The sequence below is a fragment of the Protobothrops mucrosquamatus genome, unplaced genomic scaffold (genome assembly GCF_001527695.2).
Source record: "Protobothrops mucrosquamatus isolate PMUCROS unplaced genomic scaffold, P.Mucros_1.0 scaffold5, whole genome shotgun sequence".
Taxonomy (NCBI): domain Eukaryota; kingdom Metazoa; phylum Chordata; class Lepidosauria; order Squamata; family Viperidae; genus Protobothrops; species Protobothrops mucrosquamatus.
Genome location: NW_015386392.1, coordinates 3,464,875 through 3,489,096, shown reverse-complemented (window position 1 = coordinate 3,489,096; position 24,222 = coordinate 3,464,875). Strand labels below are relative to the sequence as shown.

Sequence of the window (24,222 nt, the reverse complement as noted above, 5' to 3'; positions counted from 1 at the left end):
CAAGCGAGACTTTCCTCCGCCCCCCCCCCGCCCGGACTGCGCAGCCTCCCTGCCGCTCCGCTCCTGAGGGGGAAAAAAAAGCGCGCGAAAGTTGCTCTTCCCTCAGCCAGGCGTGTCCTTCCTCTCCCGTCATCCCTATCGCAAATGCAGGCAGTCCTCCACTTAACGTTAGCTGGCTCAGGAATTCTGGGAGTTGAAGTCCACGAGTCATAAAAGAGCCAAGGTTGACTACCCCTGGTTTAGTGACCGTTCAAAGTTATTGAAAAAAGTAACTTATGACCATTTTTCACATCCCCATAGTCACCTGGTCAAAATTCAGCCGCTTGGCAACTGATCCATTGCAGTGTCCCGGGGTCACGTGATTCCCTTTTGCAGCTTTCTGACAAGCAAAATCAATGGGGAAGCCAGGTTCACTTAACTGTGTCACTAACTTAACAAATACGGTGAAAGTTGTAAAAGAGGGACAAAATTAACAAAGGTCTCACTAAGCACCATAAATTTTGGACTCAACTGTGGTTGTAATTCAAGGACTACCTGTAGAGCACAGTTTCAAGAGCAGGGTTCATAAGCAATTAATGGATTAAGAGTTGGACAGGGCAACCTTGGAGGGCTTCTAGTCCCCAATTTCATAACATTAACAGCTTTGTGGATTGGCTGGGGAGGAGAGAAGGGATAGTTTCATGAGAATGGTCAGCAAGTACACAAAACTCCATTTGCATGAGCAGAATGCATGCATGCACGCATGCCGCTCATGCAAATGGAGTGCACGTTAACTGTTCATGCAAGTGAAAATGCGCATATGCGTGCTTCCAGCCATTTCTGTAGCCTGGTTGCAATCCCCTTGTGGCCGTAGTGGGCCATAGCCCACAAGTTGGGGACCCCTATTCTAGTCCAACCACTTGCTCAAGCAGGAGACCCTATTGTCATTTTAGACAAATCAGTGTCCAATTTCTTTTTAACAGCCTCCAATGATGGAGCACCAACAACTTCTGGAGACAATCTGTTCCCGAATCATTGTTCTCATTGTCAGAAAGTTTCTCCTTAGTTCTAGGTTGGATCTCTCCTTGATAAGATAAACCTTACTTCTTATGCTGCCTTCAGGTGCTTTGGAGAATAACTTGACTCCCTCTTCTTTGTGGCAGCCCCTGAAATATTGGAACACTGCTACCATGTCACCCCTAGTCCTTTTCACCAGACATCCCCAATTCCTGCAACCGCTCTTCATATATTTTAGCCTCCAATCCCCTGATCATGTTTGTTGCTCTTCTCTGCATGCTTTCTAGAGTCTCAACGTCTTTTTTTTATATCAGAACTGAATGGATGGGCAGCTATTGTTCTCAAGGGATCACATGAGAAATGAACTGTTGTGGAGGGCTGCTGCCACCACCCTTTGCCCCACTGCTGTGGTGGGCTTAACAAAGACAACCAAGGGGCCAAATATGGCTAGCAGTCCTTAAAATGCCTAGATCTGCTTAGGAGTTTGTGCATAACATCCTTGTAACTCCCTGAAATTTGGCCAGGAGGCATGAAAATAAAGCCACAGAGCAGACAGGGCAATATCTTGATGGGGGACCACTGGGACATCCCAGTTTGTAGGCTGGACTGAACTTGAACTGCTATCTCAAACAGACCACTTCTGTGTCGTAGTGAACAAAAAAAACCCCATGGCTGCATCCATGAAATCATCCTGATTTGAGCTGAATTTAAAGGAGCCTTTAGTATCAGCAGATAGAGCATCTCATTCAACCTAGTCCTAGATGGACTCTGAAGCTAAGCAGCTTGGAGTGCTTTATTTTATTTTTTCTCAGATGGGAGACCAACTACCAGGAAATTGTGGCCATAGAAAAGAAGGGAAAACCCTGAAAACGACTTGTCTTAAAGTAACCATGTCTATGTTGTTTGCATAAAATGTCACCAGGTGTCAAGCTCAATTTGAGGGTGTCTTTGTTGTCTTACATAGTAGAGGTAGTTTTTCTTCTCCTATTCTATGTGAAGTTGGCTGGACTCACAAACCTATAATTGGTTGTTTGTAAATCCCAAGAGCTTCATTCCATACATTAAGACAAAACTATACCAGCTCCACATGGCTTAGTGTCATTTGGGAACTCAATACCAATTTAATTTTGCAAGGAAGCCCTTTTTAAGAAGTATTTGAGGTTCAACTAGTGATATCTATAGAGGAGAAGGCATCAAAACAAGATAGTAGTTGTGACACTAATGCCTGAGCAGAGGGTTGGACTAGATGACCCCCAACCTCAGTCAACTGCACATTCAAATTGGGTTAGGGTTATTGTTGTTATTTCAAGCCCTGTTCTTTTGCATGTGCTCCATTGCACATACAGGTGATCCTCTACTTAAAACCATTCGTTTAGTGATTTTGAAGTTTCAGTGGCACTGAAAAAAATGACTTATAACCAGTCCTCACACTTATGACCAATGCAGCATTCTCTACTGTTTCATTGTCAAATTGGGCACCTGGCAACCAGCATGTATTTATGATAGTTGCAGCTTCTCAGGTCACATGATCACTATTTGCAACCTTCCCAGTTGGTTTCCAATAAGCAAGATCAATGGAGAAAGCCACTCAATAACTGTGTGTTTCACTTAACAAGTGCAGTAGTTTAACAACTGTTGCAAAAAAAAAAAAGTCAGAAAATTGGGCAAAAATCATTTCACAAATGTCTTGCTTGGCAGCGGAAATCTAGTCTCAATTGTGTCATACGTTATGTGCAATTATCACAATAGCTACAACCTCTACCCTGACTTTTGTTAAACCTAATGCTCCACCCATGGGTTCAGCGTAGCAAAAATATTTTTCAAGTAGAATTTATTGTATTAAACATGGTTGGATTTGCACTTCCCTAGTGTTTCTCTTTTAAAAGAATATATAGGTACTGTAGGTGATGGGTCCACATAATTGCTTTTTATGTTTAATTGCACTCTCGTAAAAATAAACAGCATATAATTGATTGCATGGATGAGAAAAAAAATTAGGAACTGGTAAGTAGCAATAAAATGTGAAAGGTTTTCAATTAAAGGTGAAATGTAGCAATAGCAATTGCCAAGCACTACTGTTCTAAATGGATATTTGTTACCTTTATGTGCATCTCAGTTGTGAAATTTGATTAGCGTGTAATGCTTGAACTTCACTGTTATTTAACTGTTTACAACCTTCCTTCATATGTGCAATTTGACTTTCCCACTTCTGTATTTATCAAGCATTTTTTATTCATCTGATGGAAATGGAATGTAATCATGTTAAAATTCTGCCACGTTAAATGTACTGATCTTTGAGTGCCAATGTTCAAGTACATCTGATTAATTATCTTTACACTTTAAAAGCTATGAGGTATTTCCCATGAAATTAGTAATAGTAGGAATTGCCTCCCCCAAAAAGCCAATCAGGCTATTTTTATCTTGTTTTTCTTTTTTGTCATTAAAAAATATCTGTTTAATTGAGCTTATATTTCTGTTCTCACCAGACCAGAATTGGTTCTGCAGTCATTAGAAAGAAATATTGATTGACCATCCCAGGCAGTAGTTTCATACAATTCACCATGTCTGTGTCTAGTGACTGCCTCATATAGTGACCATCTGCGTTTACAATGGTGATGAAAAAGTATCTTCGCAACCAGTGCCTGCATTTACTCTTGCAGTGTCCCTCAGTCCCATCATCACCATTATAGTCAGTATGTCCTGTGCCTGACCCTTTTCTCCCCCTCCCTTTCAGAGTGGAGAAATTCTTGGTGCCCTCTGAGCTTGCTTGTTTTCTTGCAGACATTTCATTACCCAAACTAGGTAACATCATCAGTGCTAGTAAGGAGTGTTAAGTAGTTTGGGTTAACGAAATGTCTGCAAGAAAACAAGCAAGCTCAGAGAGCACCAAGGACCTGTCATGTCAACCCTGAGCTACAAATATTCTCTTTTATTAGTGGAGAGATTGCCTAAGCAAGCTATATCTTCCTGAGTTCTTTTTCTCCAAAAGCGGAGCGGGTCCTAAAAAGTGTTTACTGCAAGTTAACAAACTCAGTTCTGTAATCTTAATTAGTTGATTAGCATTTTTCACTCAGTGACCATTTTGCTTAACAACCAAGTTACTGGCCCCCAACTATAGTTGCTAAATGTGAACTACCTAAAAAGTGAAAATGAATAATGAGTGTTATGTTTTGGTACACATAATCATTTGTACAACAGTGTCCTCTTAAGAGTATAAGGAAGCCCACTTTAGAAGTTGGGGCTATTCCCCGCAGAATTTCTTTGCAACATTATAAATGCATTCTTACCAATTGTTCTGTCCACCATGAATTTCCCCATTTATCCTCCATTCAAACTGTAAAATGCTTGCATTCCAAGTGTATGGTAATACTGATCAATGGATAACAATGATTACAGGAATTAGAATAAATGAAACAGCTACACAAATTAAGTATTGTATAGGTGATTTACCAAACTAGCATGTTACTGAACTGCAAAATCTGTCTTTTATGAAAAAGAATAGAATTAGAATAAAAAAAACCACAAAACAGATGGATAATTTGCCATTTAATGTTTATTTTCATATAGGAAAAAGATAAACTTTGAAATAGTTTTTTCTACATTTCCACCCCCTATTTGCTGGAGTGGAACTGCTTCACACAAGGCAAAAATACTACATTCATACTGTTTTATTTGGGTACCCTGTACTTGAAGCAGCGATACCCAAACTGGCAGATCTAATTTTCAAACATGAGACTCATTTCTAAAATACAACAGTAAAAAGAAACAAAGATCTATTGCAAATGCATGAATTAGGATACAATGCTTCAAAACATTTCCATTTAAGAGCTGCAGTACAGTGAATGTCTTCTTTAGGCCATCTTACATATGATATCTATATTTATATATAATATAATATAATATATATATATATAAAAATCAGCACACTTTTTCAGTTCAAAAGGGGTTACAGCTATGAGCTCCTCTGTTTAAATCTCTTTCTTTTAAGTGGATACTTATGTTTTGTTAACTCAGTAGTACAAGCTATCTCTGATCTACATTCTTTTTTTTTTTTTTAGCTACAAGAGTGAAATATAACCTACAATATTTACATTTCACATATCTTGGTATACAAACAGTACATTGGAATATGAGCCAAGGACTGATATCTTTTGAATTATTTCAAGATTTGATAGAGCTTTCTGCATTTAGTATTTCCTAAATTAATTCTTATTTCTGAAATTTGTCAGAAACCCAAAACTGAAAATTTTGTAGAAGCCAGCAAACTCCTGTTTAGACCAGATAATATAATTTATTAATAAGATGCAACTATTCATCATAAAATTGATTAACATTTCACTATGTTAAGGTAATTTTAAGATCTTTATCTGGTTTCCTTGAATAAACCTCACAATTTAAATGAACCACCACCAAATATTTGGATTAAATTAGGGATTTTTGTTTTGTCTTGTTTTCCTTCCAATTTTTGTTCTTCAACTTTTAGTGTAAAAATCCAATGCTACTAAATAATACAGAAAGCTCTTTCCATAAGAATTACCAAACTGTACTTAGGTTAATTTTACATTAGAAAAGTCATCAAAATTAGGGACAACAGATATTCATAGGTGAAAGATTGTACAGTTCCATTTGCATTTTAAAATGTGGACAGCAGCAAGACGAAGGCCCTTGGCATTTTGTTAATGTAGGGCATAGCATTGGAGATGAAGAATAGTAATCACTTTGATGTATCCAACAATATAAATTAATATGGAAAGTAGCTTTAGTAGAGAAGATGTTTTCCTCTCATCACCAGAAAAATTATGAATAATCGATGTACTTATACGTTTAAAAAGGAAAAATACATGTGAAAATTAATTTCTGTTGTACCACCAAACTTGAATTTTGATGAGAAGATTTTAATATATTGATGACCAGCGATGAAAGTTATGGGAATATATAAATAGATTTTTTTTTAAAAAGTGCAGTTCCCTACCAAGTCAAGATTAATGAAATTAATGCTACAGAATTTTATTCCAGAGAAAATGGTAATGTTCTATTTTGCTGTAACAAAGTAATGGGGTAGACCAGTTTTTTCTAAAGGGCTCAGTAAATAACTCATGTGCTCAGTCTGTTACACCCCTTCCCCAAACAATTATCCTCTCGTGATATCCTTCGGTACCTGTTTGCTATTAGAAGCAGAAAGCAAAAGTTGTCAAGATAATCAGGAAATTTAACCCAATACAAAACTGAAATCCAAATATTATAGAAAAGAAGCATTTTTTCTTGCCACTACATAAATCCAAGAAAATTGTGTATTTGACAAAGCAGCCTGTTAGGTAAATATTTGTGGGAAATAACCACCAGCTTATTTTTACGTGTTTACTCCGCGAGGAACAGTTCCATTCCCCTCTCCCTCAAATTTCTTCATTTTATAGAATGATTTCTTGTTTGCAAATGCTGCTACATTGTTAAGAAGTATCCAGAAAGAAATATTGAATTAATGTGAAATTTGAGGATGATAGATCCTCAAATAGATTGGATGAAAAATCAAACCCAGAAATAAGAAAGTTATAAAAAGCAGCTTCTAGCTTCTAAGCCTCACTTTGTCTTAACCCTGACTGAAAAAAAAAGTTTTAAGAGTTTACAGCAGTTGCTTTGCATTAAAATAAATGAAGGCACAAATAAAAAGCATTAGAATTCATAACTATCAGCCCTGAAATGGTAACTCCCTTGTCAATCAGAGCCAGCTGTGTTTATTTATGACTAAGGGGCACTAAACTCAAGTCTCAGATCGCTAAAAATATTCAGAAAGAGCACATAGACCTTACAGATTTTAGAAAATTCACTGAAAATCTTTTATTAATTAATGAACACTGAAACAACTATTAAGTGGTGGACCTATATTCTGTGCCATTGTCTGGCAATAGATCCACCTCTAGAAAAAGTAGAAATGCATAAAATAGAATCTACTGAAAAGATTAAGAACACATTCACACTAGTACATATATGTTTTAAACCATTAAATTGATTTAAGCTTTTTGCTGAACTGCCTAAGATTTCTACTTCATATAGCTCACAATGCGTACATTACTGATAGATAAAATGGCACCACAATATGAGGTTTATACCCCACAATGCTAGAAGATAGCAATGGCATATCTTTCCCTGTCTCCTACCAAGCCAGCCAAATATAGCATAAGAAAGGCCCTAGTGATTTCTTCTCTTACAGAACATGGATTCCTACCTAGGTTATTAAATTTTACTGTAGGAAAACTGTTAACCAAGTGGCTATGGGCTCTCCAAACAATTATTATGTGGCTGATCATTCTGGAATTCTCAGCATATATTTAAAAATATGTTTAATCTAGGAATGTATCCCTGAATAAAAAATTCAGATATCTATAAAAATAAATCGCTACCTTGAGATATAAAAAGCCAAAACACATCTACAGGGAATTCTATCTCATGCATATTGCCTTAGCAAATCCTGACTTAATTCAATTGGCAGAACATTTTCCAAACATGATCATGATTAAGAATTTGGGAGAACCAAATTAAAACTCACACTTATATGATTTTCTCCACTTCTCATATTTTGTTGCTAATCTTGGTATATCACTGTATCTGAACTGGGGCAGTGGTAAACATAATTAGCTTTTCCATTACTAATCAATGTCAAAATCAAGTTTCAAATGTTTTTATCCTGTCACTATTGCTAACATTGTGAAACAGAATCACTTGTACTGAAAAATGAGGAAACCCTGTATGTCTTGGATAATCATGAAAATGTTGCATAACACTAAGGGCTCTAAATATAATGTGCTTTATTTCTTTAAAAAAAATTTTTTTTTTGCTTCTAGATAAGAATTCGAACTTGGCAGTGTCTCTTTACTAGGATCAAAAAGTGGCATAGATTTTTTATTTGCCTATTGGTTTTAATTTAAGTTGCCCTGTACCAAAGAAGGAACAAAAATAGCTATGTGGACAGGCTGAACCTAGAAATACAAACATCTTAATTGCAGTACACTTTTTTTAAAAAAATTGGACATGGATTGGACGATTTCATGATTCGCACATCGCACTAAAAATATTTCTCCAATTCCATTGTGGCTTAATGTGATGAGTGAATAGGGTATAAAATGAAGTAAGCTTCGAGCTGTAACTCTATATGCCCCCCTTACCCGAGAGAAAATCCCACTTGTTATGTAAAGGACAGCCTTGTTTTTTTTAAAAAAATGGTCCCAATTTCAGCAAATGAAATATATTCAAACCACCACTACTTACGGTAATTGGCATAGTTCTATGTAGACCAAATCTTATTTGAAAATATTTTTTTTCCTCTCGTGCATAGCTATACTTGTGATTGAGCTCCTTTATTGCTATATCAAGAACCTTTTTAATATTAAATATATAAGACCAACTGAAGGCCAGGAAGATTAAAGAGATGCGCTGTTTAGGAAAAAATGCAATTACACAACAGGAAAACTGCATCATTAATAGGTAAATGTGACTGTCAGACACCGGAGATGCTATAGGCTAACCTTTTTCCACCTGGAGTCTGCCAGATGGGTCTGGATTGCAGATTTTTGAGCCAACAGCAGTTTTGGCCATGCAGTGTGGGAATTCTAGGAGATGGGTACCACATATGGGAAGGCTGAGAATCCAAGAAGCTAACAAAAAAAAAGATATGGACAACACATGTTAGCTAAGAAATATGTATATGTTCACATTTGAATCACAGCTAACCAAAGCAACTGGCAATGATCTGTAGCAAGGAAATGTAAGTAAGAAGAAGTCAATCTGGCGCAAAATTAGGTTTGACTCAACCCGTATGATGGGTATGAATATAACACAGATATGCTTCTCTCTTTATGCAGGAACGACTAAGAACACTCCTAATGAACAAAACACAAAAACAACCTCTATATGGCACTTTCTATCAATACTTAAAGCTTCTCGAAACTTTTGTTTCTTGGAAAAGCAAAGCAACTGCTGTACCAAGCTTATTTTAACCATTATAGGAATAATGCTGCAAAACAGGAAAAAGCATACTTGAAGCAACACAGCAATAATAACAGTGAATCTTTCTCACTGCTAACCACACACCTTGACTGTTAGTGACATACAGATGTCAAGGTTTATTTCATCCTATTGGATCTATTTTCCTTCACTTTGTTTTTCCTGAAGCCTCTGTTTTTAAGGGCAACATGATCATTCATAAAGACATAAATTAAAACTTTGTTGAGGCCTCATAATTGGTGGCCTTCCGAATACAGCCTGCTACTCCCCTGTGAAAAATTATAGTCTCTGCTCAAAAAATCACTTACATCGAGACTGCAAAAATCGAAGGAGTTGCTAATAACTTGGCAAGTCACAGTACATGGTGGGTCACAAATTGTCTTAGTTTGGGTTCTGCAGTGGCTTGAGGCTTTGCAGAGCAAATGCGGCAACCACTTTCCACCCATCTTGTATATTCTGAATGCATTAAATCGCTGACTCTTAAGATTTTTTTTTTAATAGAGCCAATGCTGAATCAAGTTTCTGAATCAATCAGATGCTTAATCTTGATATAAAACAGCGAAGAACGATGAAAGTCTATTCCGGGAAAAATGTACAATCCATGACCAATGAAACTATCATCCTGTTTAGTCAATCGTATGCAAAATTGGTCTTTAAGATACTAGTCACTGACAAATGTTGAATAAATCCCCAAGACGTTCACGGCGCCTGCAGAAGCTGCAATGACACCAAAATGACATCTGCACAGTGATGTAATTCTGCAAATGCTGCCATTATGTACAAGTTGCAGGACACCTGAGACAAATATATACATTAGGGCAGCTGTACGATTACATACACGCCACCACTTGTTCCCTAACAGAAACCCACTCCCGAAGTACAGAAAAGGTGTCTGCATTTTTTGAAGTAATAAATTAGCTCATCTTCCTCAATTTTAACTTATGCAAAAGCAAACCTAACGTATTTCAGTTAAGTCCAGGGTTGCTCATGGTTACCTTAAATAGTTTAGATATTCAAGCACTGAGCAAAGAGAAGAAGCATCAGTATTTCTGCTTCCTTATTAGGGAAGCAGCTGTTTCTCAAGAAAAGGATAAAATCTCGAATTTCAGTTCTTCCCTCTCTTGAAATAGTTACAGAAGCATGCAGAGTGAAACTACTATATATATATATTTTTTTGCACATTCACAAGCAGTCAAAAGCAACTCTCTCCCTCTTGTCTTACAAAACCAAAAAAAGCAGTTTGTTTTGGGCACCTCTGCTTCCACATGCCCATTTGGCAAGATTAGTTTCCTTTTTGCTGTTCTTTATTTGTTAGAAAAGCTTCTCTGAGATTCTTCTACAGTTAATTAAAATGCCTTGGGGAAAAGGAATTGCATTGCAACCTTTGTTTTTAACTGAATGATCATTTGTATTGTGTTAACTGGGTATCAGTCAACCAATAGCTGAATAACAAATCTAAAGAAAATAATTTTCATTCATGGACTAGCATCTCCCGGGGGAAACATTTCATAAAGGAAATGCTGTACTAATAATTCTTTACTAAAACAACTTGTGCTCCTACTACTCCCACCAAAATTTTTAAAAATGGAAACAAGCCTTCACAAGTAATGGTGAATATGTCCAGGAATCTTGTATAGCCAATTCCTCTATAATTGTTTACACTTATTTACAATGGTGCTTTATAGAAAGAAAACAGAAAGAAGTGGTAGCATTTTCTAAAAGATTGGGGAATTTTTTTCTTTTTTCTTCTTCTTTTTTTAAAACTCCCTTTTCATAAAAGCCAACTTACATTAAAATTTACATACTCCAAGATAACACAACTAACAAAATATATAATAAAACTCATACAAGTAGAAAATTTTGAGGTATTTCTGGTTTGAGGTGGTCTGTGGTCATGAAGGTTTTTCTTTTTTTTTAGTTTAAAACCTCAAAAGCCACTTCATGTGTATGTGTATTCTAAGTTTATTTCTTTTATAAATCATTGCATGTCTTGCAAGTTAAAAAAATATTTAAATGTTATATTGGCAGCATTAGGAGTATTCACTGACTAGAGCGGATTTTATATGGCGTAGTAGAATTAAGTGTATTGAAAATATGCACCACTGTTAAGACGAAAAAGTTGGGTGACAGTCTTCAGAGAATGAAGAATCAAGAAAAATCAAACCCATCAATTTCAACCAGCTATGAGCTATGTTGAAAGCAAAGGAATTTGTGTATAAAGTGTAAAAGTATACTTAGAAACAGAATTCTTAAAAGATGTGAGTTGCCAAGGTTGAGAAACATTGGCCTAAACTACACCTATCCTTACTATAAATCAAAGAAAGATAGACAACTCTATTCAACTGTATTCAGTCGCCATGACTTTTGCCAAAGGACTATGGAGACATGGACAGAGAAGGTGTCAAAAAAGTTAAGATGGCCATGATCACAGCTGCCATCTTGATATTTTTTTTCTTCAATATACACACATACATTCCCATGAAGTCTCAGGGACAATTGGTGATGGCGTTTCTATGTGTCCTTAATGGGGAATCATTATCTCCCTTTACAATTCTTGATAGTCATAGCAGCTAAACAGCCTTGACATTTGCTCTGCAGATGTTAAGATCTAAGAGTGAAATTGAATTTTATTAGTCCTGGCTACATTTACTTGGAAGTAAGTTTTACTGATTTCAATGAGCCTTCAAAGAAAGGTTGTTTCACATCATGAATGACATCGAATACCGAATGCCAATACATAACTGGATAGACTGGGCTTTTTTTTTAAAGCTCCAGGTCAGACGCTTGTTGTCTTCTGTATTTTATTTTTGTATTACAATGGCAGAAAAATCGCTTAGGGCTGTAACGCTGCCCTGTTAAGACAACTGAGGGAAATCTGCAGTTGTTGAATCCTAAGACCTCATTCTCTGAACTTATAAATGTAATAGAAAGGGTTGATTTCACTTAACATTTCTCAAGCCTGAGATATTTAAGAATCCATTTGTATCAGTGATGTTGTGACCCAACTTTTTCTGCATGTTGCAGCAGTTTAATAGTCTGCCTCAAAACTTGCCCATCCTCTCATTAACTGTTTTCCTGAGAAGTAATTCTTTAGCCATTGTTTCTCCAAATGCTGCAATAGTCCACCATCTCTTCCCCACCCAGCCTTCAACTTCTCGTCTTCGGTTCTACCATCATCAGTTAATATTCTCGACGCAATCACTCCCCCCCACACACAAACACGGCAACACCCGTTAGACCCGTAAAAGACACATCTGCTTTTTTCTTTTCTTTTTTTTTTTAAGCTCACTGTCTAAAATAGAAAAGCAAGAAAAGGAAAAGTAGTAGAGGGGGGGCGGGGAATCCGTTCTTTTGAGAGGTATGATCTCATGGAACAGTCTTGATTTTGCAGCATGTATAAGAAGATGAGTAGGTCGTTTTCTTGTTATCACTGATATTTGGTGTAAAAATTGCAGGTTAGTTAGAAGAGAAAATAGGTTAATAAAGGAATCAAAGAGTTCACTGAGGTTTTGAGGTACCTGCACTGTAACTGCATTCATTAGTCGGCACCTGGATGCTTTCAGAGAGATGTCTTTCTCTTAATTTTTTTTTCTCTTTCAATACAGTAGAGCAATATGCTGGTAAATTGATTCAGTCAAAACAACAACAACAACAACACAACAACAAATAATAACAATAGCAAGAAAAGTCAAGAAAATAGCAGCTGCATTCATGTATATGTATGCGTGTGTGTGTTGAATTCTGCAATTTTTTTTTTTTTTTGAAAAAAAAATCCACTGCGTCTGAAGAGACCAGTGGGAAAAAAAAAGGCAAATAAGGATTTAGATACTTGACTCTTTGGGCAGCAAATCTACGTTGGTGACAGAGGTCACGATGGAAACAAGGCAGTCGAGGGTACTACCATTGGCTGATTTGCGAATCTGGGCAATGCGCTCTTCCACACAACCGGCTGACAGTCTGGCCTCCGCATCATGATCCCAGCATTCTTCAATGGTAACACACAGCTGGGCTATGCCCTGGGTGGCCAAAGAGAAAGGAAAGAAGAATTTAGCAAGAGAAAGTGGATCGATGTAGCTTGAGGAGGCCAGATAATACAGGTTGCACTGGTGGTACGGCAGCAATGCAGCTTCCTCATTACAGTTGTAAGTCGTAACAGCGTAACAAAACGAGTCAAGTCATGTGACTGATTGGACTTTACTACCTCTTTTGTGGTGTTTGTTAAACAAACGTGGTAGACATAAGGGCAAATGCCATGATTGCTAAGCAAATGTCTTATTTGTTGAGTAAAGACATTGTTGGCCATGGTGCGGTTTTGCCAAAAAACCCGCCTAAGTGCCAGGCTGGGTTTTTTTTGGCAAAACTCATAAAAGTTTTGGGACACTGCAAATGGCTGCAATTGTGGCCATGTTGTTGAGTGCCCAGAGTACAATCACATGCCCCTGGGGAGGAAGACAGTCAGAAGTTCAGATTTTCAAAATTTGGATGCTGGGCAACTGGTTCATATTTATGACAGTCACAGCATTGCTGGAGTCATGTGATCAACTTTTGTGACTTTCTGATGAGCAAAGTCGATGGGGAAGCCAGGTTCACTTAACAACCACATTACTAACAACTGCAGTGATTCACTTAACAGCTGTAGCGAGAAAGGTTGTAAAATAGGGCAAAACTCACTGAACAACTGTCTTTCTTAGCATTGGAAATCTGGGGGGGGGGGGGTCAATTGTGGCCGTAAGTTGAGGACTGCCTTCTACTAAATCACATGGACATTTGGGCGGGGGGAAATGTAAGCATCAAGGAAGGACCTACAGGGTGTTTAAGCCAATGGTCCTTGAACACCGGGCGCATCTTCTTATGGACCACAATCTCCTGCAGCTCCTCAAGAGATGGGTGCTGGCCGATTTCTTCTTCAAAAGGCAGTAAGTACTCATCCACTGGACCTGTTTTTGCAAAAGAGAAGACACTGCTATCAAATACAGACCACTGGAACCAACAGGCAGCTCCGATTAATTGGTACCCCTCCCACAGCTGTATTAAACTGTATGCTTCACAGGAATATGTACTAATTACTTATTTCCTTGTTTAAATGGAATCATTTATTTGAGGCTAATGTTGGAAATCAGCATTGTTTAGTCTTCTACCCAGCTTTCCAACGCTGTAGGGGCAATAAAAGCAGATTCTCGGTCTGATTCCCTCCCTTACTGTACATCCCCCTTGCTTCCTCCTCAAGTAATAGCTGTAACGTTTATTTATTTAATTAAAATGTTTACATAGCTGCCCAGCTCTGGGCAGCTACTTAAAGAACTATTTACTGTATTCTTATTAGTTCTCTTTGAACAAGAGATAGATTTGCAGAGGACAGGGTTTTTTTTCCATTTATTTTGTTTTTGTTTTTTAAAGCTAATATATTGTGTTGATATGCTACAAGTCAACATCTTTCTGAACTAAATCTCCATAATCTAACATCAAATGGGTTGGACATACAGTATCCATAATTTCTGAGGAAGCAAGAACAGTTATGGCAAAAGGACATTGGAACTTGCCGTCAGTTGCTGTGCATCTGGAAACCAACTCCCACAATACCAGGCCCATGGCATACATGTCAATTCTCAGGAAGGAATCTCTCTGGAAATTAATTGCTCCCTCCAGGACCTCAGGAGCCATGTATCTTCTAGTTCCCACCTATAACAGACACAGGAATCAGTTACTGGAACTAAACCTGAAGAGGAGATTCCCATACTTTCAAATTCTGGTTCTTTAAAAAAGAAAGAAAGAAAGAAAGAAAGAAAGAAAGGAGAGAGAGAGAGAGAGAGAGAGAGAGAGAGAGAGAGAGAGAGAGAGAGAGAGAGAGAACAATAAAAAGGAGGAGAGGAAAAAGCAGAAACAATAGCAATAGTTGTTGATATTACCTTGGTTACAGATAGTCCTTGAGTTATCATGCCTTGTTCGATGACCGTTCAAAATTAATATGCTACCGAATGAGGGTACTTACAACTGGTCTGTGATGTTGCAGCTGTCACAGAGTCCTCACAATCATGGGATCACGATCTGGGTGCTCGGGTGTCCAGCTCGCAATTATGACGTTGTAGTGAGCCAATGGTCACATGATTGCAATCTCTCCCGCTGGCTTCCCATGAGCAAAGTCAATGGGGAAGTCAGCAGGGAAAGTCAGAGGTTGTTTCCACGGCTTCATCTCCCAAGGATCTCATACTCTGTGGCACAGACCATCCTACCCAATGTTCTCTACAGCAACTTCCTATGGTTCCTCCCAAGACACCCCCCCCCCCACCCATGGATAGCAGCAGTGATGACATTACCTAGTTGGGCAATGAAACGCTCGCAAGAAAACAACCAAGCTCAAAGAGCACCAGGGATCCCACAGTTCAAACTTGAGCTATGAAGATTCTCTTGTATTGGCAGACATTGAGCTGTCTACCATTTTGACAAGATCAATTGACTTGCTGATGCTTCCTAAAAGAATATAGGTAGTTCTCACTTCCTGACTGCTCGTTCAGTGACTGTTCAGAATAACAATGGTGCTGAGAAAGGATAAATTGTATACTATCATGTGTATACAACAATTGTGACTTGTTTTTCAAGATACAGAACCCAGGCACTGGATTTGTCTTATCTTCGCCCACCTTCCAAATTAGGTTTGCGAAATGAAGTAGTGTACGCTAACCTGGAGGTTTACCTGTCCATGAGTATCTCCTGGAGGCTTCCCGGGTTCAAAGCGTACAGCCAGTCCGAAGTCAGCAAGCACGGCAGTTAAGTCATTCTTCAGAAGTACATTCTTGCTCTTGAAATCCCTGCAAGGAAACGAAAAGGGATGGGCATTTAATGTAGCGCATTATCAACATCAAAAAAAAAATCATGTATGTGAGATTTTTGTCAACGATAACATCGACAGGTGGATGCAAACCCAATTTATGAGAAAGATCCCAAACGGGGGAGGAAATCAGTAAGAATAATAGCCAGGCCAACATTAACACAAGTCATGTGCAATGGCATCCTTCTTTTTATACCAGGGGTCTTGAAACCTGGCCCTTTTATGACTTGTGGACTTCAACTCCCAGAATTCCTCAGCCAGGCATGCTGGCTGAGGAATTCTGGGAGTTGAAGTCCACAACTCATAAAAGGGCCAGGTTTGAAGACCCCTTGTTTTATACTCTTGATTCCTTAGCCAGCTCTTTTCTAGAAAGCATGCTTGGCATCTAGAATGTTGCCTTGGATTTTGACCTCTAGCTGGTCAGCTTTATTTCTTCCTTATCTACCTCTTATATTAAACCCCTGTGCTTACTAAGCTACTCCTGGAGTTTCCTTCAGTAGCAATGGGGGAGAACACACACAAAAGAAGAAGGAGAAGGAGAAGGAGGAGGAGGAGGAGGAAGAAGAAGAAGAAGAAGAAGAAGAAGAAGAAGAAGAAGAAGAAGAAGGAGGAGGAGGAGGAGGAGGAGGAGGAGGAGGAGGAGGAGGAGGAGAAGAAAGGGGTTGAATATAATTAAATTACAGGCTTGAGCCAGCAGATGGTAGACCCACGTGTGCTTGGCATTATAATTCTCTTGCCATCAATTCAATTGACCGGCTGGATCACAGGACAAGTGTGGGGCCAAGCAATATAATTAATGAGAGCAGATTCTACGGTTTCCCCCCACCCCATGAAATGCTCTGTCAGAATATGTCATGAAGAGAGATGCTCCTATGGAGAGTCAGCACTCACAAAAGGGTGGAGGGAAAATGCAATGAATTCCCAGGGTGTTCAGTATCCCGAAGGAAAATTTTCACTCCCTCCTGACCCACAATTTTTTGTTTTGTTTTGTTTTTCAAGTAGGGCGAGAAAAGAGGAAAGACAGTTCCCAGGCACTGGTTATACGTTAAAGCTGCTAAAGTTGGCGGAGAAACCATCCGAGAGACCTTATGCCAGATTAGTCAAACTTCTGAGAGCCAAGTACACCCAAAACCAAGATTCTCACAGAGGCTTCCCTGTCCAGATTTATTAAAAGAGAAAGGGGATTAGGCTACAGAATTCACAACAACTAAATCCTTTCATTATTCGGACCCCGTTTGAATTCAGTAAGCCGTAGCTTTGTGTGTTCTCCTAAGCCGCTGATGAGAGGTCCAGATAATGAAAGAAAAAGGTGCAGATATTCTGGGCTTGCCATGTTTCACAAACCACCTTTCTCCTTTGCAGGGATTGGAAAGACATTATTTCTACAGACTACCTGGTGGATGAAAAGCTTACTTAAGACAAGGGTGAGTATTCTATGGTTCTAAGTCCCAGCAGCTGTTTCGTGGCCCTTACAGTTGTGGACAAGGCCACCAATTTTTCTCTCCTCTCTTCTCCTCTCCTCCCCTCACATTCATTTTTGTCCAGATGTCTCCTCTCTTCTCTCCTCTCCTCTCCTCTTCTCCTTTCCCCTCCCCTCCTCTCCTCCCCTCCCCTCCTCTCCCCCTCCCTTCCCCTCACATTCATTTTTGCCCAGATGAAAGAAGAGGAAGAATATCTTCACTGAAGGAAACGGTAGTTCCAACACATAAATGATGGAATGAAGGAATGGAGTACGTCTGAAGTGGATTTACTGTATTGTATCTGAAATTAAGTGCCATTAGGGGGCAGCAGCGCAGCAAGCAAAAAGCTACGATGTTAAGTTTTCAGTTTCTAGCTTAGTAGAAACTGCTTTTCTGCGAGAGAGACCTATTGGTTAAATAATCCTGGGGCAACTGGCATGGAAACTCGCAGGAGGGTCAGGATGTCCCATTGGATTGCTCTTCCCCTGTCCACGTTCACCCTCCTCACTCACTCCCAGCAATTTAACCTGCTACCTCAAAGGAAAACCAAGGAATAGTTAGTGTTCCCATAAGAAGTTGTAATTCCCCTGAGATGTGTGAGGAACACATGCTGTTTAGATTGGAAGAGGAAGGGATCAATACATCACCTTGAGCTTCTTCCCAAGAAGAGCAGCATGAACATCTAAAACAGGGGTCTTCCAACTTGGCCCTTTTAGGACTGATGGACTTCAACTCCCAGAATTCCTCAGCCAGGCACGCGTGCCTGGCTGAGGAATTCTGGGAGTTGAAGTCCACCAGTCCTAAAAGGGCCAAGTTGGAAGACTCCTGATCTAGAAGTAAACAAACTTTGATTTAGTGTTACAGTAGACTAAGAATGGGACTTACCTGTGTGCTATAGCAGGTTTATGTCCTTCTCCCTTGCACCAGGGGATGTCCTCATGCAGATAGGAGAGTCCGCGGGCCATGGTTTCCGCCACGTGGCAGAGCTCATTCCAGTTGACAACGTTCCCCTTCAGATAGTCAGTCAAAGACCCCTGGGGGAACAAACCTAGGTGATGTCTATGACTCTTTTGACACCCTCCCAAATCAGGTCCTTGTGTGTGTGTGTGTGTGTGTGTGTGTGTGTGTGTGTGTGTGTGTGTGTGTGTGTGTGTGGCATTTACAGTGAGCCTGGCCAGTGTTTTAAAGCAGGAATCTTAAGCATGCTTCTTTGGAAGTCAGCCCAAGGGCCAGTTGTAAAAGTATGACTCTGCATAGAAGACACACACACACACACACACACACACAGGGAGTGCTCACAAGAACAGAAAAACAGAAGGGACCTCGGAGGTCTTCTAGTCCAACCCCCTGCTCAGGCAGGAAATCCTATATCATTTCACACAAATGGTTGTCCAATCTCTTCTTAAAAACCTCCAGTATTGGAGCACCCACAACTTCTGGAGGCAAGTCGTCCCACTAGTTAATTGTTCTAACTGTCAGGAAATTTCTCCTTGCTTCTCTGCCAGTGACATTCATCTGCAGGAGAGAATTAAACACAAGCTTAAATATCCTCCAATGGAATCAATGGGGTTGAAAATTAATGCTCAGTTTGTTGGGCCGTTTCTGAACTTACAGCAATACAGCTACAATGACTCAGCCCACTTACAGGTAGTCCTCGAGTTATGGCCATAATGGAGCCTGCCTATGCTGGTCGTAAGGTAACACACCGTGAAATGACCTGTTTTATGACCTTTTGGGTGGTGAAGTCCCTAAGGGAACCAATGGTTCATGATGAGAGGTTTTGCCAAAAAACCTGAAAGTAAATGCTGTATTTTCACACAAAAAACCCATCATAAAACGCAGGCATATGATTGCAGGATGCTGCAAACAGCTGTTAATGTAGTCCAGCTGCTGAGCCCTTGAAGTGTGGTTGTGTGAACATCAGAATTTTGAATCCAGACTGTAAATACCGCCCTTCCCCTCAAGTAAGTATTCTGGAACGACCATTAAGTGGCCAGTCATAACTCAAGGACTACCTGTGCTTAGATTTGTAGGAGAAGTTCATCTGAAGAGGCACCTGTTGCCAGAAGCTTGGCCCAGCTGGGAGAGGGGCTCCCCCTGTGTTGCTAAGAGTCTTTTAAATGCTCCCCACGAGGAGATGCATGCGTCCTTGGTCTTCCTGCCGTCAACAAAGCCTCAACCGAGTCAGCCCTTGTTACCTTATCATGAAAAGCTGTGATCAGCCAAAGCTCCGTCTCCAGGTTGGCTCCCCTCTTCTCGGCTGCAATAAACTGCAGGAGGTTTTCGTGCTTCATTCCTGGGGTGTTGAAGATGTCCCTCTCGCTTTGCCAAGACTGCTTGTCCTGGAGGGATGGCAGAAGGTTAAAAAGAGTGGAGAAAAACAGATGAATCTGTTCAGAGAACAATGGCATCCCTAGACATCGGTGATGTTACAGCCACCCGGGTGCTGTTTTTTCGTCTCCATCCATCAAAAAATAGTCCTGTTATTTGACCTATCTTTGCATTTCTTTCTTATTTTCCAGAACTCTTGTCCTCTTTGTTTTTGCAATTACAGGTAGTGCTCGACGTACAAACACAATTGAGCCGAACACTAAGTGAGACATTTAAGTGCTTTTTATGGCCTTTCTTGCGGCAGATGTTAAGTGAAATGCAGTCATAAATCACGTTTTTCAGTGCCGTTGTAACTTTGAACGGTCACTGAATGAACTGCTGTAAGTCGAGGACTACCTGTAAAAAATGTAATAAATAAAAATAATATAGGTAGTCCTCGACCTATGACCACAATTCAGCCCAAAATTTGTTATTAAGTGAGACATTTTGTTGCCAGTGAGTTTTGCCCCGTTTTACGACCTTTCTTGCCACAGTTGTTAAGTGAATCACTGCAGTTATTAAGTTTGTAATTCGATTGTTAAGTGAATCTGGCTTCTCCATTGATTTGGCTTGCCAGAAGGTCACAAAAGGGGGTCATGTGATCCCAGGACAGTGCGACCGTCATAAATATGAACCAGTTGCCAAAATGTGAATTTTGATCACGTGACCAATGGGGATGCTGCAAAGGTCTTAACTGTGAAAAACCATCATAAATCACGTTTTTTCAGTGCTGTTGTAACTTTGAACGGTCACTAAATGAACTGTTGTAAGTCGAGGACTACCTGTAATAAATGATTCCGAAGATACTTCCCCGGTTTAAGTATCTCACATGTTTGACATTGTTTAAGTTTGTATGATAGCTTAAGCTATCAAAAATCTGTTACCTAGGTACTGTAAAATTTGTTTTCTTAGATGACCCAGGAAAGAAGAATAAAATTTCTAATGATTCCTGTCAATCTGAACATAATGGAGTCTCAAGTCTTTGCCAAGTGCATTATTTATGTTTAATTCTAGCAAGGACGGGGCAATCTTTTTGAGATTAAAGGCACTGACAAGCCGTAGATTTAACGATTTCCCTCTTCTTGCATTAAAAATTACGATCCTGTGGCAATTTAGGGAAAGGCTTTAGGATACGGTTCCAAGACTTTGGAATCAGAGCGCCTTGTGATTTGAAATATTTTATCCCCGCTGTCACGCCTGAGGAAGCTGCCAAGATAAATAACATAAAACAGCAATATATAAAATGTTTGCAGATTCACGGAGCTGGGAACCTATTGCCATTCGCTTGTTCACAGAACAGAGGCTGCCTGCACACTTAGAGAATAAATAATGGCTTAGCGTGCAATCCAAAACGGACCCCCAAGCCATTTGGCTATCATGCAACTAGGCTGCAGTCTGTTCGGCAAACGGTAACTCAGCTTTGAGGAAGTATGAAAATAACCCTTGATTTGTTTGGTATAAGATGGAGTCGAGAGAAACTATTAAACTTTCAAGTTTGAAGTTTTTCTACCTATTAGGTGTTTCTCGATCTTGGCAATGCTTAAGCGATGTAGACTTCAACTCCCAGAATTCCTCCGCCAGTATGGCCGGTGGGTGAATTCTGGGAGTTGGAAGTCCCTCAACGTCAAGTGGGTCAAGGTTGAGAAACACTGCTAGAGACTTTACCTACCTTGAAGACCTAGAACGTGGAACGCTTGATAAAATTGCTAACTTGGAATTCTGTAAACATTTTTACCTTGCTCCAGGTGTTACTGGAAAATAATTCCATTCCTCACCTGTACGGGGAAGATTTTCACTGCTACATACTCATTCATCAATTGTGCTTTCCAGACACAGCCAAAGCGACCCCTGGCTTTGACCTCTAACAGCTGCAATGGCTTCAGTCCAATCATTGGAGAAGGAGGTGGGGGTCCTGGGTCCTAGGAAAGGAAGGAAGAGGGTGATAGGAATCAGATAAAATTGAAATATTGTCAAGGTATGGAGGAATTTCTTGTAGGAGTTGCTATGGAGCTGGCAGGTACCAATAGTGACACAAATTGAGAGGAAGTCTATAGAATCTCTTTTCTTCTCTCAGTGGAGCAGTTTTTAGACAATTTGGTCTGGAGGAGTAAACCAAGAATAGGAAGTCCAGGGATTGCAAGGCAGGAACCTTCTCCAGCAAGCATGGGTCACCATTTTCACCCTAGTTTTGGCTTTGTTTTTAACAAGCTATACAGTGGTGGTCTACATAAAAAGGTAAAAGTTTTCCCTGTCGGTTGTGTCCAACTCTAGGACATGATGTTCACCTCTGTTTCTCAGCTGAGGGAGCCAGCGTTGTCTGAAGACAATTTCCGTGATCATGTGGCCAGCATGGCTATACGCCAAAGGTGCACGGAACGCCGTTACCATCCCACCGAAGTGGTACCTGTTTATCTACTCACATCGACAAGCTTCAGAACTGCTAGAGGGGCAGGAGCTGGGGCAAGGAATGGGAGCTTAGCCCATTGCGTGGCACTTAAGTATTGAAGCCTGGGCAGTCAAGCTCTCCAAGTTCAGCGTCTTTAACCGCTAAGCCATTGCGCCCCTCCACCCTACGCTCAAAATTTAAATTCAATTTATTTTTCATCACTGGAATGAAGGACCGCATTGAGTTCCTTGAACAGATTGCTACTTCAGCAGAATCCGTCTCACATACCTCGCTGACATCAACGTGCCCATACGGAGGCTTGCGGTGACGGTACATCCAAAAGGCCAGCAAGATGGCAATGGAGAGAGCAGTCATGGGAAACAAAGAATAAACGACAACATGGAGCAGCGAGGCGTTGGGAGGCGGTGGCTCATAAACCACTGAAAGAAAACGGTAACTCTGTTTAGACCAGACACAAATGTCAATCTCCGACATCCCGCCTTCAAGCCAAGATAGAAGCTACAGGTAGTCCTCAACTTACGACCACAATTGAGCCCAAAGTCTCTGTTCCTAAAGGAGACACTTAGATAAGTTTTGCCCTGTATTGCAGCCTTTCTTGCCACAATCGTTAAACGAATCACTGCAGTTGTTAAGTTAGTAACCCGGTTGTTAAATGAATCCAGCTTCCCTGTTGACTTTGCTTGTCAGAAGGTCACATGATCAGAGAACCGTCATAAATAGGAGTCAGTTGCCAAGCCTCTGAATTTTGATCACGTGACCATGAGGATGCTGCAATAGTCGTAAGTGTGAAAAAGGATCATAAGTCACTTTTTCAGTACCGCTGTAGTGTCAAATGATCACTAAACGAACTGTTATAAGTCGAGGACTACCTGTATCCTAATGTGACTATTTCAGCCAATTTGATGTGAATGTTAGTACTTGCCCCTATTAATAACAGTTACACTTTTCTGAAGCATTCATAAGCTCCCCAAAGTCTGTCTTTATCTCTCCTTCTATGAAGAGCCCCCAAAAATTCTTCCCCCAAAATTATAGTGCTTAAGAGCCTTACCATACATTTCCCCCCCCCAGGAAAAATCAATTTGAAAGAGAGAGATGAGGAGGAAAAATTTGGGGGGTTCTCAGCATTCAAGCTTTAGCTTCCATTAAGTTAAAACAGCAGGAATTTCTAAAATGTTATATTGTGCCTTTTAAAATGTTATTTTAATCAAAACATTTTAGAGAAGCATGCATATATCATTGAACAGGCTCCAGAATGCTTTGATTTTGGCTCCTGAAAAATGGCCTATTAGGGACCAATATTTTTCATAATTAGTACATTCAGCTGACAGACTGAAGCAAAATAGCAGCATGGTGGCTTAGCTAGGAATGAATAGTCCATTGATCCAAAATCACCCAGTCCTGTCCACCCACTGTGCCTTAAGTGGGCATCATTAACAAACGGCAGTTGTTTTGAAGATGGTTCAACATGTTTGCCATGTTTTCAGAACAAGAGATTCTGAACAGCAACATCTGCAAGAATCTGCAGTAAAACTGAAATGAAGAAGCACAGGTCATGACTCTTATCACACAAAACATGTGTGTTACGGAATTTGGCTCAAGTATTAATTCACATTCGGCATCACGGCATCACTATGCATTTGTCATCAGATTTCCATGAAATTTCTTATTTATTTGTCATTTCATCAAACTTCTTACCCCCCTTACATCAAGCCATCTGTGGCTGGCTCACGGTGCTAGTTTATGGAACTGAGATATTGAATCAACAGAGCGCAGCAGCTCACTGCTCATGACTTAAATGATCTCAAGAACTTTGATTCAATTTTTAAATCAGCTATTTCTCATCAGGACAAAGAGCAGACAAGTCGGTTTGGTCTATAAAAGGAGAACATTGTGTTCTGTTTTCTTGGATGGACACTACATTCCGGATTACTTTTGTGTCTTCTAGATCACTAATGCCTGACCTCCTGCATGCCCTTAAAAGAATTGTAGGAAACAGTGTGACTTGACCTACTATTAAAGATGGCCCTGGCCTAAAATAAAAACCAACCAATCAAAACCACATTTTAAACAGAAGAGGCGGAGGAAAAGCAGGAGGAGGAGGTTCAGAACCATGAAAATGTTGACCACATTCTTTCTGTGGTCATAGACTTTTCAATCCATGACCT

The 24,222-nt window shown here is 39.8% G+C and overlaps 1 protein-coding gene across 1 annotated transcript in view; it reads right to left on the bottom strand.

Moving 5' to 3' along the window:
• Positions 1 to 10,160: 10,160 nt before the first annotated feature.
• The window catches only part of ACVR2B (activin A receptor type 2B), a 37,406-nt gene continuing 23,344 nt past the window's right edge, over positions 10,161 to 24,222 (bottom strand). Inside the window, exons 5-12 of the mRNA XM_029282958.1 lie at positions 22,325 to 22,476; positions 21,426 to 21,569; positions 19,479 to 19,622; positions 18,166 to 18,314; positions 15,686 to 15,800; positions 14,535 to 14,673; positions 13,801 to 13,931; positions 10,161 to 13,010 (exon numbers count right to left, since the gene is read on the bottom strand). Coding sequence (XP_029138791.1) covers positions 12,816 to 13,010; positions 13,801 to 13,931; positions 14,535 to 14,673; positions 15,686 to 15,800; positions 18,166 to 18,314; positions 19,479 to 19,622; positions 21,426 to 21,569; positions 22,325 to 22,476 — 1,169 coding nt within the window. The 3' untranslated portion in view covers positions 10,161 to 12,815. The remainder of the gene's footprint in view (positions 13,011 to 13,800; positions 13,932 to 14,534; positions 14,674 to 15,685; positions 15,801 to 18,165; positions 18,315 to 19,478; positions 19,623 to 21,425; positions 21,570 to 22,324; positions 22,477 to 24,222) is intronic.